The following is a 16,686-nucleotide window of genomic DNA, read 5'->3' as shown; positions in this document are numbered from 1 at the left end:
TTTCGATCCCAAGACCAGCTCTAGAAATAACTATTGCTATGCTTTTGCCAGTCGGTAGCAAACTGCTTATTGACAAGCTTTAACTTCAGCTACAGTTTCTGATGACGATAAAATCCCGACCTAGCCTTATTGGTCGTATTTGGCCTTAATTGGCGCATCCATCTTATTCCTGGAAGAAATTAATAATTACAACTTTTTATTTGTAAAAATTCCGGAAAAAAATGTTAATGAGTAGTTCGGTAACGGAAATTGACTTTTTTCTTTTTCTTTTGTAAGTTTTCATTTTATGTCATTGAAATTAGACATTGAAATTACAATGCGTGCTATTTTTCATGCGTTGTTTAGACCTGTTTATGCAACAATCGCAGGTTTTTCGATTTTTATCAGATATAATTCACACTATCTCGACTTTCTGCTATAAAAGCCCTACCTCTCAGTGTAAAGTTTTAGGCCTGTTACATAGCGAGGGAGAAGCAGCAGCTTATTTCTCATGCCTGCGCGACCTTTGCCGTTTTCCTCTTCAATCTTTGGCACTTTTATTTGAATTTTTCTTTTGCTCTTTGTTAACTTCCCTTTGATTTGTTAAGCAATTCAGTTCAGTTATTGACAGCTTAATTTCTGGATTTTAGAAATTTAGAAGAAATTCCATTTGAAAATGCAACTATCATTATTTTTCTTTCTGTACATGTGTGGAAAAGTTTCTAAACAGTCATAAAAAAATACATGATCACTCTAACATAAAAAAAGCTTACGATTGAAGAATTGAAAGCGCGCATTTGTTTTTCTTTTTTCTAGTGCCTTTAGCGAACTCAAGAAAAATGGTGAACTTTTTTGTTCCATCTCGGGCTGATTTCGTAAAGACATCAGATTTGTTTTTTTTAAACGCAAAGGTTCAAGAAATAAAGAAAAATTTTAAATTTCAAAGTAGGGGTTCCATCGTTAACTGCCCCCCCCCCCAAAAAAAAAAAAACTTTCAGTACCCAGCAATTGGCATTCATTTAAATTTTGACGTCTTGAATTAAAAATATGTTTTCACAATCACGAATAGCAATAAAACTTTACTCTTAAGTGCCTTGTTTTCACAAATGGAATTGAAGATTATTCTCATCCGGCATATTATGACTGGTGATTTTCTAGACTAGATAATACGAATCATATCCATAGAAAAAAAATGACAATTAGGATGCGGAAATAAATATATGGTTATTGTGGCCGATTTTCACTCGTACACTTATCATAACAATTATATTTACAGCGTATGCCGTTATAGCCTTCTTATTTCTTATAAATTTTAAATGATGTTTATTGAAATTTTGAATGCAAATTCCGAATGAATTTCGCCTTGGAAAAAAAAAAAAAAAAAAAAAGAGAGAATAAACTCAAACCGAAGACGACGGAAATAAGCATCTGAATAAATATTAAAACAACAAGATTGACTCTTTTCCATCGCCATAGTAATCTGAAAAATCAAAGGAACATCAACTGTGGTCAAAGGAGGTAGAAAAGAATTTGTGTTTGCTCAGAAAAACAAAACACAAAACAAAAAATTAAAAAAAAAGTCTATCTCTTTGTAATATGAATTTTAATTTCAGTAAATTTGATAGACAATGCAAAATGCTAATTATATTCAAAAAATAAATAAATAACTGCCTGTAAAAACCACCGTCACATTCCAGACCAGTTCACCTACAAGTTACACCTATTCGCAACACCAATCACTCTACCTGATCATTTCCAATTATGGTACTAAACCTCCTCGGCTTCTTCCCACGGCGATTTCCGCGCCTTTCACCGCCCGCGCCACGCCCACTCGGTTGCTGTCCCTGTCGAAAGAGGTCATTGTCGACCAGGAGTAGGTCGAGTCAATTGCTCGGAATCCTTTGCAGATGACGTGCAAGGCCAACAGGTGGCGTCGCTCTCTCGTCAACCGAAACAGTTGGTGCGTTGACTTGGGGTAAACGATACGCGCAATTGCGATCAGCTGTTCTTTTCCCAGCGAACGGAACTTGCCAGTCCTTAGTTGGGCCAATTAGCTGATGTGAATCATAACATTAAGTATTCTTTGAAATATGACGTGGTGTGGGTTCTGGGTTGGCATGCTTATGTGTTTCTCTCCAGAACTAATAGCAACAAATACAGATAAAGAACGCCCATGTTTTTTTTTAAATGGTACCATTGAAGCCCTTTTAGTGAATGATGATTTAATTCATTTTACTTATGATGGATTTGCTTTTATTTGAAATGATTGTTTGAAGAAATTATGATTGTATTTTAATTGTAATGCATTTCTCTCAAACTCTATCTCACCCCAAGGAACACAGATATATGTTCTAATTTAATTTGGCTGTTAACTAACTATTTTAGCGCTAAAGATTGATTGCTTCATTTCTGAATGTTGCACTTGCAATTTTGACGGAATTTTTCAATAAAAACTGAAGTTGACAGATTTCCCTCTTCCACACAAACTAGAGTCAATCCATGTATTAACGTCCTCTTTTGAAGCCGACGGAAGATGGAGAATTCGTATGCTCTTGCCTGAGCCACTAGAGTCTGAGAGAAGTGATTCATTTTAACACTAAATCGTATGATAAAATGAAGCTTAAATGAAAATTAAATTACGACACATTTGTGTGAAGAGAAACAAAACAAAACATGTTCCGAGAAATGCAAATTGAAAAATCTCAGCAGTTTAGTAGAACTGAGACCAGCTTACCCTACATATGAAGCTCTAGCGGGTTACTTGCTGAAGAAAGTAACCAACATTTTACACATGGTTGTTTAAAATTATGTGTAATTTTGAATGTTCAAATAATAAACCCACTTTTATTTTCAAGTATTTTTAAGTGAATTGAAAAAAAAAAAAAAATAATAACGTATATGTCGTTTGACCGTTTGGCGTGTTACAAAAGATTCCAATCCAAAGAATTTGCAAAGAGAACATTGTAAATGGATAACGACATCACAAGAGGCAAGAGAGAAGGAGTGGTAGCTAACTTAACATAACTAACGGAGCTGGGCAGTAGTAGAATCAGCAATTACTGAACAAAACTGGTAAAGCATTACTTTAGGAAAATCCTTTATTACTTAGTGTGTAAGGAGTGTTTCTTAAGTCAGATGTTTGAATATACCAACGAGCAATTGGCGTCTCACGCCAATAGATTTGAGAGAGAAGAAAATAGAAGCTAATAGAGTTCAAAACTATTTCACTGTAACCGGAACTATGAACCATGCGTTATTAAAAATAATCACTATCTAAATTGCATACCATAAAACAACCATGACTTAAATTTTGCATCAGTGAATATAAAACTATGACTTTATACTTAAGGGAGGTTTTTCTGGACCACCCTGTTCGTAACTATCATTCACTATCACTCGGAGATCTTTTGCACGCTTCTCTTTCTTTAAATTTATCTATGTCACGTCGCCAAATTCTTTCGCAGTATATTCTACAGCCTTTTTTTTTTTTTTTTGATCTAATAAAAGTTGACTTTTGGAAGCTCTTTATATATTAATTAAGGAGACGAAACAAGCATGTGAAGATAAGTAATAATACATATTATGGGAACGTCGTTGGCTGTCTGTAAGGTTCTTTTTTTTTTTTTTTTTCATTTTTACTGAAACGCATAAACATGACGCTATACCATAAAAACTGAAAAGGCCATACCTTTCGTTAAAAAAAAAAGAAAAAAACTCCTTTCGTTAATTTAAAGGACGAATAATTTTAATTTCACGTGGTAACTTAGAATTCAGAAGATAATCCCAGCAGAATAGTCAAATATCAAATGTATAGAGGGTGATAAATTTCAAATGGATTTTACGATTTAAGGTAAAATATTTTATACTTTAGTGCTTAAATCACTTAAAAGAAAATAAAATTCTGGCCAATTTTCGTCTCATTATGTTTTTAATCTGAAAGAAGAAGGCGTAAGACACTGCTGATATTTTTTTCAGTCCGCATGGTCATCAGTTATTTTTTATACCAATACTTTTGCATCACTTTTCTGGTTCAAGTTTTGATTCAATTATGTAGAACACTTAACGGATATATGATAGCACTCATTAATCGCAGACAAGATTTAAACATTAAAATATAGACATATTTACCTGCTACAGAAGATGGCTCTAACGTCGTATTATCTGTAAGAAAAGAAGAAAAAAAAATTTTATATTTAAACTTACGGATGTACAATTTATTAATAACTACATACATTTACATTTTAGGCTTTCTGATGTACGGTAAGTGTACTCGTAAGCAAGACAAACATTACTTAAAAAAGTTTGCTATTGTAAAAAGCATAGATTCTATAATGCAATATAACTAATACAGAAATAACAATTATGGAGGCTTTTTTTTTTTTTTTTAATGAGATGACATTCCGTGGATGATTTATCTAAAAAAAAAAAATCCTCGAAAATTCTGATTTACGTATTGCTATGACAGTTACGTAACATTTGGTACATATTTAAAAAAATTGAAACTAAACTGTCGAAGTGTACCTTGCTAAAAAAATGACTCCTAAGATCATCTCAAACAGAAATATGAAATAAAAAATTAGTTCTTACTTTTAGACCGGTGTTTCTCAACTTTATTTGGCCTATGGACCGGTAAATTGGGTGAAAACATTTCGCACAGCGGAGGCTTCATTATCTTTCAAAATTATGTAATTACAAATGCAACAAGGATTTTTTTTTACTATCAAAGACTAATTGAACCTTTCAAGAATAAATCAAGGTCAAACAATTACAGTATCCAATATTACTTAAAAAAGGGGAGGGGTGGCAGGTGTGAGTAGTCTTCAATAAGGAAAACCTTTAAAGACAAAATTATAGATTCTCGATTCTATACGTATGACATTAAATAAGATGTTCTCAACAGAATTTATATACGATTTATATTACTTTTTTTTATTAAAGATAAAAAATAATTAAAAAAAGGGTGGACTGGTACAAATCTGATGATTGGACAAAGTTTTTCGTGGACCATAGTGCCTATCCGCATGTCTATCGGTTGAGAATCGCTGCTTTAGATCATAAGTGTTACTCTATTATATAATGAAAAAGCCGTTACTTATCTCTTTATAGTAAATAAAAGTAAGGTTTCAGAGAAATTCTGGAAGGAACTCTGTGGCGGACCTGCGTCCAGGAGACCCCATAGCACCTACAGCCTTGAAATTCTGTACAAAATTACTTCGAGTCCCGGGGCGTCCACCTGGGGTTTTATTTTTTAAATTCGGGTTAGTTTTTTTGTTATTAATTTTTAAGCTCAAATAGTGCGTAAATTGTCTAGTGTTACCTATTAAAGGGATGAAAATGTACTTGCATATATTAATATTGTGTATCGTTGGAGAGGGTAGAATTTTTCGCGTTCTACGCAATTTGTTTCAATGCTCCAACTTAAATACGGTGGGAGTTACTTGCGTTTTTAGCTCAAACTTTTTTTAGGCTTAGCTAAAATTTAGGCACTACTTTCTTCATTTAATCTATCAGTAAAGAGTAAAGGAATTATCCCACAGTTTTCTTTTTGACACCACTGGAAAGAACAGCTTTTTTTACTCGAGACTTAACTCGACAAATGGTCGAAAAAATTAGCTTCTATCTTCAAAAGAAAAAGTTACTAGCCGTTAAAAATCAAGTTCGAATAATCTCACCTCCATTAAAATTATTAATGTTTTATTTGGCGTTGCCATAATTACGCCTTTTTGATTCGCATGTTTTTTCTTTATAAGTCACAAACTTTAAGGTTTTCAATTTTAACGGAAAATCTTAGGCTCAACTCAATTCAAGCCTCGAGCTAAAGAGCAAAAGACTACTAGAGATCGCGAATATGAAAGCTACTTTTCAAACATACAAAACTGCAATTTTGCTATGCTCATGAGCCCCTTTACCCTTACGGCTCTGCACGTTGGCACAAGTTATTTTGAAACCCGGAGAAGGGGTCTTTTTGATCCAAAGAGAGCTCATAATGCGTTTTTAATCTGTTTTTTTCTGATGAAAGATTTAAATTTTTGCGAATCAAATAAGATTCGAAGCAATCTTCGGGGGTTGATGAGCGTTAGTGAGCAGAGGGCAGAGCCCTCTACTATTGAAAAATAAAATTTCACCTTTTGATTGCTGCGAAGCAAAGAAAACAAATAGTATCACATTTTGGGAAGAAAAACATTTTATATCAGCTTTAATGCTATTAAGAAAAAAGGTTCCTTTAAATTCCTTTTGTATACAATAAACATAGATGTGCTAAATTTGTATTGTTCCTTTTCTTTCTACCCGGAGAAGCAATTCACTACTTGTGTTCTGATGATCTAATGCATGGTCCGCGAAGAAATTATTCTTGTTTTTACAATGTCTGTACTATTTATTTTAATAACATAACATTTAGAAAACCGATTGCAAATCGACTTCCCATCATTTATTGCAAAACTTTTTGATGAACACATTCAATTTTTAGCGAGTTTGAGTACTAAATAAAAACGTTTATGTGTTACAAAAGCTGTTAAATTTACTGCTAAATTTTGTGCTGCAAAGTTTTAATGGAGAAATCGATTCAGTAGCATTGATAATAAAGCATTTTTTTTATATATCTCTTATCAAAAACTTTTCACTGAATATGTTTCCGCACAAAATAGTCTGTACTATCAGGAGAAATAATTCAGTTTTTACAACGTACCCAAATAATCGTTTTTTATTATTTTATTTATTTTTTTTTTTTTTTTTTTGCTCAACGGTTGAATGTTTTATACAAAATGCACTAAAAATTTAAACATTATACTGACATTTATATATTTTAAAGAGGAGAGGCGGAATGATAAGTAATCAAACTTTTTTTTATTGTCAATCACAATAGCAAACTTTAGTATTTCTGATTTTGATATTTATTGAACTTTTGAAATTTTAATATGCTGCTTTTTTTTCATAAAAATTAAATAAATCATGAATGTGCAATTCAGTTAGAATACCACTACTACAAAAATTGAAGCTAATTAACACAGCAATCATTTAAGGGGACCCTAAATATTTTCCGAATTTCGTTTTTTTTTATTTCGTTATATTTTTAAACTCTATTTCAATACCTTTTTAATGATACAAACTTCTTGATCGTGCGCATATTACAAGTAAGTTAAAAAAAGCTTTAAAAAATGTAAACATATTTTGATGAGGTATAATTTTCCCCTTTAAATTGAAATATCTTGAAATGGTATTTTTGGAACTAAATGTTTCTTTTTCTCAGAAACTAAATTGTGTTAGGCTATGAAATTGGTGCCACCATTTCCGTGCATCTAATTGAATATATTGAAGTAAAATTTTTATCATATTAAAAAATATTTTTATAAAGCTGATTTCGTGTTGTAAAATGGCATTTTTTTGAAAAACATAATACATAGCCTTTACACATCATATTAAAAAAAAAAAAAAAACTATGCTTTCTTTATATAAAATTTTACTTCAGAATGGAGAAAAGAGTCTAATTAAGGTACAGAAAGAAATTCATAATTGTATCTTTAATAGATCTTCAGAAAAAGGTACGTGTTCTGTATTGAGAAAAGAGTCTACTTAAGGTACAGAAAAAAATTTATATTCGTATCTTGAATAGAATTTCAGAAAAAAAGGTACGTGTACCTGTGCAAATTAAAATTGACGGTATAAGCGGTATCAACTCCCCTTAAAATAAAGGGCCAAAACTAGTATTCTACTAAGTCGGAAGTGAATGGCATACAGTTTGACTCTCTATATGTGTTTTGAACCCTTAAATTGTCGCGCTGTGGTCTTTTCCCTGCTCGTTATGTATTTTGCTCTGTTCTACTACCTTCATATTAATAATGGGCCCATCTGTGTAGCTGACTTTTAGTAGCAACCCAACCCTCACACAGAATTCTGAAATTTTCATTCGGTATTTCAAGATTCCATAGCATTCGGAAATATATGTCGATCATATAGACTAGTAGCGCGACAATCCAGTCAGGTCCCCGACAGTAATTTTCTTTCAGCGTACGCTGCAAATATTAATCTTCATTATGCGACTACACGCGGGTTAATATCGAAGGAGATAATAATCCGATTAAAAGACAACATAGAATGATCCTCACTAGTAATCCAAAAGCTGCATTTCTTGGTACTTCAACACTTTTAGCATTTCATTTTGAGAACTTAAACTAATTTTTAATGAACTTTTTTTTAAATTATTTTTAGATCGTACGAGGAGTCTGAGTTTGAATGTTTTATACATAAATACCCTGCAAGCTGCATTTCTTCGGGATATTTTGGCGTCTAAAACAGAAATTGTATTTTTTTTCCCTTGCTTTTCTCATAAAAGAATAAAAGAAACCAAAAATTAAAATCCGAAGAGAAAAACCAGAAAGAAATAACAGAGGCACAGCAGAGATGTTTCAATATACATTCTTTCTCTCTTTTTTAAGCACAAGCTGAAAAAAAGAAGAGAAAAAATGCGGTGGTTTTAACAGAAAGTGAGGAATACTGATACGTATCAAATACTGGTACGTAGTTACACTTAGCCTGAATTCAAACTTTTAGAAATTGACAATTTACATGCCATTATTCTTTACCATGTTATAGTTTTCTTATGTGGTGATATTTGTAAAATAGTCGGGAAATATCACCAAAACACAATAGCCGAGAAATAACTACAGTTTATGAATACGTATCTGCTAAAAGTTGCTTTCTTATACATAAGTCAATAAGTTTCTTTATCAAATACTATATATTTTAAAGTAAGAAAAAACAACGATAAAAAAGTACAAATTTGCCAATTACAGCAGACACGCGTACCCTGTAACGCCGAAACATGTGTCTGCTGTAATTGGCAAATTTGTGCTTTTTTAACGTTGTTTTTTTCTTACTTTATTGTCCAGCACAAAGGTATTTATTTATCTTACTATATTTTTTGTTTTGCAAATTAAGTCACAGCTTGAAAGGATTTGTATCATAACTCACAAAAGCAACTTCTTCAGAAGAGACCTTTTTTTTTAGATTGTTGCTCTTTGTATTTTATTATTGTTGTATTCATAACAATTATTAATAGTTTTAATGCCACACAAAAAACGGTTTTTACTATTATTTTTGTTTATTCCACGCAGTTTTTGTGCTAGCCTTTTAGGGTTCCTAGAAATTTTTATTGAATTTAGGTCGAATTAGGTTTTAATAAAAAATGCCATTTTCCGGAAACTTTGCTATCTACGTCTTGTGTTTTTATTCCATACAAAAGATAAATTTTTAAAAATATTATAAATTAAAATTTCATTTTCGATATTTTTTGAGTTGTGTCACTACATTTTATATGTAACGAAGTCCAAAACTAAATCGTAAAAACAGCAGAACCATAGCAAGTAGTTATTACCCCAGCACACCTTAGGTCGAAACCAATTCTTAACTATATTACTAATAAAGATTAGTTTAATGTTTTAATTATTGCACACATCAATGCCAAAAAAATCCTTACATGCTATTTAAGGATTAGTTAAGTATTTTGTTTGAATTTTAATAATTAGAGTGCAATAAAACCTGCAAAGTAAACCCTGCCCTTGTACTTTGTCCACCTCTCTATGTTGACAGCTTTTGGCATGTACAATATTAGTCTTGTATCGTATGTACCAACCTCAAAAAAGTCACCACCTCTCTCAGAAGTTTACTAAAGTACATCGCCAGTGGTTAAGTTATAAAGGTTACACTGTACGATACGTAATTATAAATATGCCTTTTTGTATTCATTTGTTTATTAAAGGGATACAGTGCTAGAAATGAATCATCATTTGAAACTATCACTGAATTCATGCGAAACAATATTCCTTTTAAAGACCAGTCAAATCTCCTTTTTTTCGAAAAGGAAACTCCTTTGTTTTTACTTCCCTTTACCAAAAAGGAAGTATTGCATTCGCAAAAAAATTTTCACTAAAAAACCGGCCTTGATTTGAATTTTGCTCTCCCCCACTGAATGTTGAGTTTTTTTTTTTCGACCCGACCACACATGGATATATGCCTAGGAACGTACAGGACACACGAAATATCCATTTTGACGATCTCCAATTTTATTACAACGAGTTTTCTCGTGACGTCTGTATGTACGTATGTATGTGCATATGTGTGGATGTACCTCGCATAACTCAAAAATGATATGCCCTAGAAAGTTGAAATTTGGTACGTAGACTCCTAGTAAGGTCTAGTTGTGCACCTTTTCTTTTGGTTGCATTCGGATGATTCCTAAGGGGGTCTGTTACACCTTTTTTGGGATAACTCATTGTAAATTTCAATGCTAACTCAAGTGGTGTTGTAATTTGTCAAAAACTTGGCGATATATCGCCAAGTTTTTGGCCACCAAGTTTTGTAGCCAACTTTGCGAAAAATTTGGCATTTTTCTCTACTTTTAAGTCTGGTTTTAATTTGGTCAATGTTGGTGATATTTAAACAGTTAACCACTGAATCACATTAAAATTGCCAATAATGGGGAAATAAATCTGTGCAAAACGTTTTTTTTTTTTTTTTTTTTTTTACTTCGGTTCGCAAGAAACTAGTGGCGAAAATATTTAGTGTTTCCTTGCTTACTCCAAGGCGCTATCACCATTAAATTGGCGTAAAAGGAAGTCATGTGATGCACACATCAGCTCGCTTAGGAACGGTTTGCAGGTAGGTGAGTTGGTTTTGTCACATGCGTTGATTTTTTGAATTTGACATCAGAGTATGATTTAGCGAACATCAAAGTCCCAATTGCTGACAGAAAATTTTGAAATTGGAGGTACATTACTTGTAAAAATTATCTACATTTTTAAAGCAATAAGTATTTTTGATAGAAAATTTTTATTTTAAAAGAATCATTTTGACAAGCATTTTAAGCAAACATAATTTATATCAATTTCTTTCCGCATTAAATTCATGAATTCTAATAAGTAACAATTACAACAAAAGACAAATAACACCCCGAGGGAAAATCTTTTTTCTTTTTTTTTTGTGTGTGATAGATATTAAATGATTTTCATGACATTCAAAGGAATCTGAAAATAATGTAATTGCATTGTAATGCGAAATAACATTTGCATCATAAGTGGAACAAGAACATGTACGATAATGCCAACTGAACGGGGATAAAGTATACATTTAACATGAGATGTTTTTCTTAATATTAAAACTTTGTTTAAAATGCAACTTTTCGTTGATTATTGTAAATGACTTATGATTGGACAATGTGGGCTTTGTACTGTAGGATTGTATAAAGACAACGTCCGTTTTACAAGCGGAAATGGACGCATCTATTAGTTTTCAGGAATGTCAGCTTTTGCAGATGTATTTTAGCCTTTAAATTAAGCGGGGTTACATTAAATTGACGAAGAAAGCGAATCGAATTTTTATTTTCTGCCCTCATTGAGATAGACTCGTCTTAACTGGACGTTTGCCAATTCCATTGCAATCCGTGGTTAAATAGTACACGTATTACGTTCTAAAAGAAAAAAATTACCTTTCTTTCTAAATTGTTAATTTACTTAAAATAATTAGAAACCATTAATTTTTGCTTTTAAAGTGGAATCTAGTGCTGCGGGCCAGAGTCGGTCATTTTCCCTGCAACTCCGCAGCTCTGGTAACACATATTATTATGCTTTTTATGTTTCTATACACAAAACTATGCTGAAAAGCAAAAAGTATAATAATTTAAGGAATAAACTTATCCCAAATATTTTGAAACATTAACTAAATTCTATTGTTTGGAGAATGGCAAACTTTGTTCCTACGCACTATGAAATCCAAGGTTGCACAACGATTGTTTTTCACAGGACACAGTTTTTATCGTTTCATGTGCACAGTGTGTGTGAAAGGAAATAAAATGCCTCAACTCACTACAAAATTGCTTTGGAAAACGAGTCCGTTAAATTCGACATAACCAATGAACCCTATTTATTCCTCTATTTTTCAAGCGTTTTAACATTTCCTTTTTCGGAAACGTTTAATAATGTTAAAACTCTCTAGTAACACTATCTATTGCATAGTAACTCGAGAACACTATCAGTTTAACGTTAGCATTACATTATTAAGGGCTTTTAGAAAAAGAAAACCACTTAAAGGTACATGGGAATCAATTTAAATAAATTTGGAGGGATGCAGTTAATGAAGTTCTTCCACTGAAATGTTGATCCTTTGGTTTATTTTATGTTTACTGAAAATATTTGAAGCTAAAAAAAGCATTGCGAATTTAAAATCTTTAACCATTAACTAAATTTGATTAAAAATTAAAGTTTATTAAACAACTGCAAAAGCGGTTTCGTTTGAGTTCTTTCTGTCATGAATCTAGGAATTTTTTTCGATTATCTTTCCTGCAGAAAAGTAGCTATCCCACATTTACTCTATCGAAAACTAACGATACATTTTCTTTCCGAAAATCCGTTTAATTAATCGTTTAAAAGCTTAAAGTTTTATCAACGGCAAGATAAGTGCAATGAATGTTCAAAAGAGATAAGCATACAAACTAATTAAATTTCTCATCTATAACAAGAATAATCATTATAAATCACTTACACCGAAAAATCCAATGCTATTGAACAAAGTTGAAAAAAAAAAAAAAAAGCATGTGTTACATCATTAGGACAGTTATTATACATCATGCTAAAATGTGTTTTTGTTTGTTTTAATGTTTCAGTCATAAGTAATGATAAATTTTTTTTCCAAATTCAGAATTCTGTTAAGCAGTTTGAATGTTTTGAGGTGATACTTCGCAATAATTTATCAGCCATTCAATATTCACAGACAAATTAAAATATATACAGATACACCATTTACATTGTTAAAAATTAAATTCACTATATTAAAAATTGATACAGTTTTTAAAAATTTAAATTTTTGCTCTGAAGTGTTATTGAATTCAAATCAAACTTTTTCTGAATAAACACCTGAACATGCAAACTAATAATAATATTAAAGATAATAATAATAATAATAATAATAACTTAAAAAATAAAAAATAAGTTGCACTGACTGTCTTTCGCAGTAAAACTAAATCCACAAATCAAACAAACTTAGGTTACTAAACCGAAAAAAAAGCAGGAAACACTAAATAAAAAAAGTTATTTCAAAGACTATAAAATTGTAGTAAAACGAGAACAAAAACTATAAAACTGATCCCGCATTTTAAAGTAAAAACAAAACTTTTAGAAAACGGGAATACTTACAATAGGGAAAAAAATGAAATTCCGTAAATTCATATTTATAATGTTTCTAAAGTATTGTTCGCTAGAAACGAGAAAAAAAAGAAAGTTTGGATTATTGTTCATTGGTAAGATAAAATTTTCCCAGTAAAGTAACTGAAACAAAGAACAAGTAAAAAGGGAAATATAGCAGAAAACCGATAGATGGCAAATTCGTAGTAAATTTTATCTTGTCTTCTGAAAGAAGTTTATTTGTCAAAGTTTTAACTTACGCTTGTTTCAGCTTATTTGATAAACGTATTTTTTTTCTATAATTCTAAAGCATTTGTTTAAAATACGAAAAAAAAAACATGAAAAACAAGAGGGAGGAGTACAAGTTTAATTAGAAAATCTTTACTATCTGCTGTTTTCTTTAGCTTATTTTTAATTTGTTTGCGTTAAATTGTGTACAATAACGCTGAGTCAAATTTGCTAATTGGTTTTACGAAAATGTTATCGTATTTAGAATGCTTAATTATTGCACATAAATTAAGGTCTGGAAAGGACAACATGCGTGTAGTACTAACACACAAACCCATGCATTTACGTACATACATACGTTCTTTTATGTACGCATGTTTGGTATGATATATGATACCCTTGCAACAAGGCTTAGAAAAGGAGTTTAAGCAATTAAACATTTTTGTCATTTTAAAACAACAAATGTTTTGATTATTAGGGGTTATTCCATCAAGTGTGAGGAGAATTAGTATAATATAGTAAATTAAAATGTTGTTGCGTGAAAATAGTTGCTGTAAAAATACAACTTACATTTTCCTCTTTTAAAATTAATATAAGCATGAACCTGATACAAAAAAAGAGAGAAAGAATGAAAAAAATATGAAGAAACTAAGAAGTAAATTCTAAGCAATCTAGAAAAAAAGTTAAACATTTTCATAATTCTAAAATTTTAATAATTTCGTAAAATTGTTACTCTTGATTGCAAACAGCTTTGAAATTATATCTTGGCTTACTAGAATGTTGTATTTCGCCCCTTCTTTCAGAGAATTTCAATTTCCCTCAGTGAGAGTACCGTAAGTTCTTAAAGATATATTTTTACTGTTAGTAACACCGTTTCAGATATTTACCAGGAATTTAAGGATCTGCCATTTTCTGTGTATGTCATAAATGTCGACAAACTTACAACTTTTATTTTATAAATGTCACTAAAAAAGAAAAAATATATATACATTTCAGCTGAAAAAATAAGATTACCTCATTTTTCTGACATTTCATCACTCTATACATACAGTAAAACCCCTCTTAACGGATACTTCTCAAGTGCGGTCACCCCTCTCATGCGGACAATTTTCAATTACCCGGTTCCAAGTCAAATAACATTATTTAACCCCTGTCCTACGGATACCCCTCTATTGTGGACAAAAAATGTTGTCCCGTTAGTGTCCGCATTTGAGAGGTTTTCCTGTATTTTGATAATGCATGCAAAGTTAATGCGGTAAGATACTTATTTATATATAAACCCATTTTTATGTACCTCTATTTATAGCCTTAGCATTATATTTCTGTTCGGACTTCGGAATTTGTGTTGGGCTGATTTTGTAGTAAAGGAGTAAAAGTCAGAGCCGGGAGTTAAGAGTTGGATAAGACGGCTATTTTTTCTGTCCGCAACTCGGCTTAAACCATATTTAGATCGACTAGTAAGCCTTTATCTACTAGTGATCTACAAGATGACTGTGTATATTCTTCTCATGATCTATTAAACCATTTACATTTATCGTTGACTATAGCTTACCGATATCTGTAAAAACGAAACTCTTAGCCTGTGAGGACATAGTTGCAACTTAGAAACTTTCATAGAAAATTTTAGAACAATGTAAATACATTATTTCCAAACTGAAACTGAATTCCGTTACATTAATTTCTTACCACTAGATGTTCTGAAACCCTTTTCGTGTGAAGCAATAAAGTTATCTCATAACTCTGACTCCTCCTAACTCTCTATATATTCCCATACCCTCTCATCCCTTATTTAACTTTTCCCTCCAACTTTTATTCAGCAGAGCAGCGTCGACTTCTGGCTTCTTAACCAATCAAGCTTTGATTGATGCTGGAAAATAAGACGTTCCTAAATCTTACGGTGTCATTTCCAGCGACATTTTCCCCCAAGTGCTCCGGGTCTTCGTGATCTGAAAGGCACCGATCGCGTACGGGGCCTGAATTCAAAATCGGAACTGTCCCTCACGTGTAGATTTTTTCTCTCTCTATTCTTCTCTCCCTCCTTTCGAGCCTTTTCTTTGTACCCTTTTATTTATTCTTTCAGATGTCGAACGGACTTCCAGCCAACTTCCTTTGTTTTATTCTTTCTGTTGGAACGAACTTTATTTTGAATTCTGTGCTCGTTTCTTGACATTTTAAGGAATACCCCATCGTTCTTTGGAATGGTGCTTGTCGGAGGAACGTTTGAAGACTTAACGAATGTCTTCTTACTTGGCATCTCAGCAGATTTTATAAAATTACTTTACTGCATCAAAACTGAAACATTTTAATGTACAATTTTTAACACTTTCAATAACGATCTTCCAAACCGCAAAGATGGGCAGTTATAAACTAAATTATGATAATGCGAACGCTGATGAAAAAAAACGCATGCTTAAAAAGCAATATTCTCAGAATATTTCATTACACTTGCTCAAAAACTTTTTGAAAAAAGTTTACCCTATTTTTGAAATTTAGCTCTGACCAAACAGTACGCATCATTTTACTGTATCCTAAAATACAAGTATAACATAATTGAACTCCCCACATTTTTGTTATATCATTGAAAATAATAATTTTTTCCTGTCAGTTTGAAAATTTTTTTATAAGATGATTCTTATTATAAATAGATCTTGATGCGAGATTTCAATATTAAGTTCGCTTTCTTATGAGACAGTAAAGGATGTAAGTCTGGGGAAATAAAATAAAGATACTTCGGAATGTGTACCAAATGAATTACAAATTTTTAAAAATTTCACATACTTAAAATTTCATTCCAGCTGCACTACTAAAAATAACAACACAATGAAGGGAACACTGCTATTTACTTAAAAAAATAAAGGAAACAAATATGCATTCGTTTAAAAGTGATTGAATTGATCTAATAAACAGTGTAATTGAGGGCAAAAACTGAAATGTCATTTTTTCAAAAAATAAATAAACAATAATAATAACGTTAACTTTAGTGTGTTTCTGCACAAAAAGTCTTGATCTAGTTTTTAGATTGATTTTACTGAGCTACCCTTCCAAACTCGAAAGAAATCCTACAAGTAGGATAACATGCAATAAATATACCAAGGGCGGTAACTCACTGCTTAATCCTACGTGTCTTGAACCTCAGGGTTGAGTACCGCTGCAGTTACGGTGGTATGAATCATGATTTTTCTTAATGGTGAATGTTTTCTTTTTTCAAATCTTTACACCACTGGTTCTTTGAAATTTATTACGATACAATTGCGTCATAGAATGATTAACATAATTTATTTTATGAAAAACGTTGAAAAACTGTTCT

The 16,686-nt window shown here is 31.6% G+C and overlaps 1 protein-coding gene across 2 annotated transcripts in view; it reads right to left on the bottom strand.

Annotated features, from left to right (window-relative positions):
• The window catches only part of LOC129220384 (uncharacterized), a 153,785-nt gene that overhangs the window by 42,001 nt on the left and 95,098 nt on the right, over positions 1 to 16,686 (bottom strand). For both annotated transcript variants that reach the window (XM_054854797.1, XM_054854796.1), the window contains exon 2: positions 4,108 to 4,140. In XM_054854797.1, coding sequence (XP_054710772.1) covers positions 4,108 to 4,140 — 33 coding nt within the window. The remainder of the gene's footprint in view (positions 1 to 4,107; positions 4,141 to 16,686) is intronic.

Source organism: Uloborus diversus, chromosome 4 (assembly GCF_026930045.1).
Source record: "Uloborus diversus isolate 005 chromosome 4, Udiv.v.3.1, whole genome shotgun sequence".
Lineage (NCBI taxonomy): Eukaryota > Metazoa > Arthropoda > Arachnida > Araneae > Uloboridae > Uloborus > Uloborus diversus.
The sequence above is the reverse complement of the archived record's forward strand: the minus strand, read 5'-3'. Positions and strand labels throughout refer to the sequence as shown.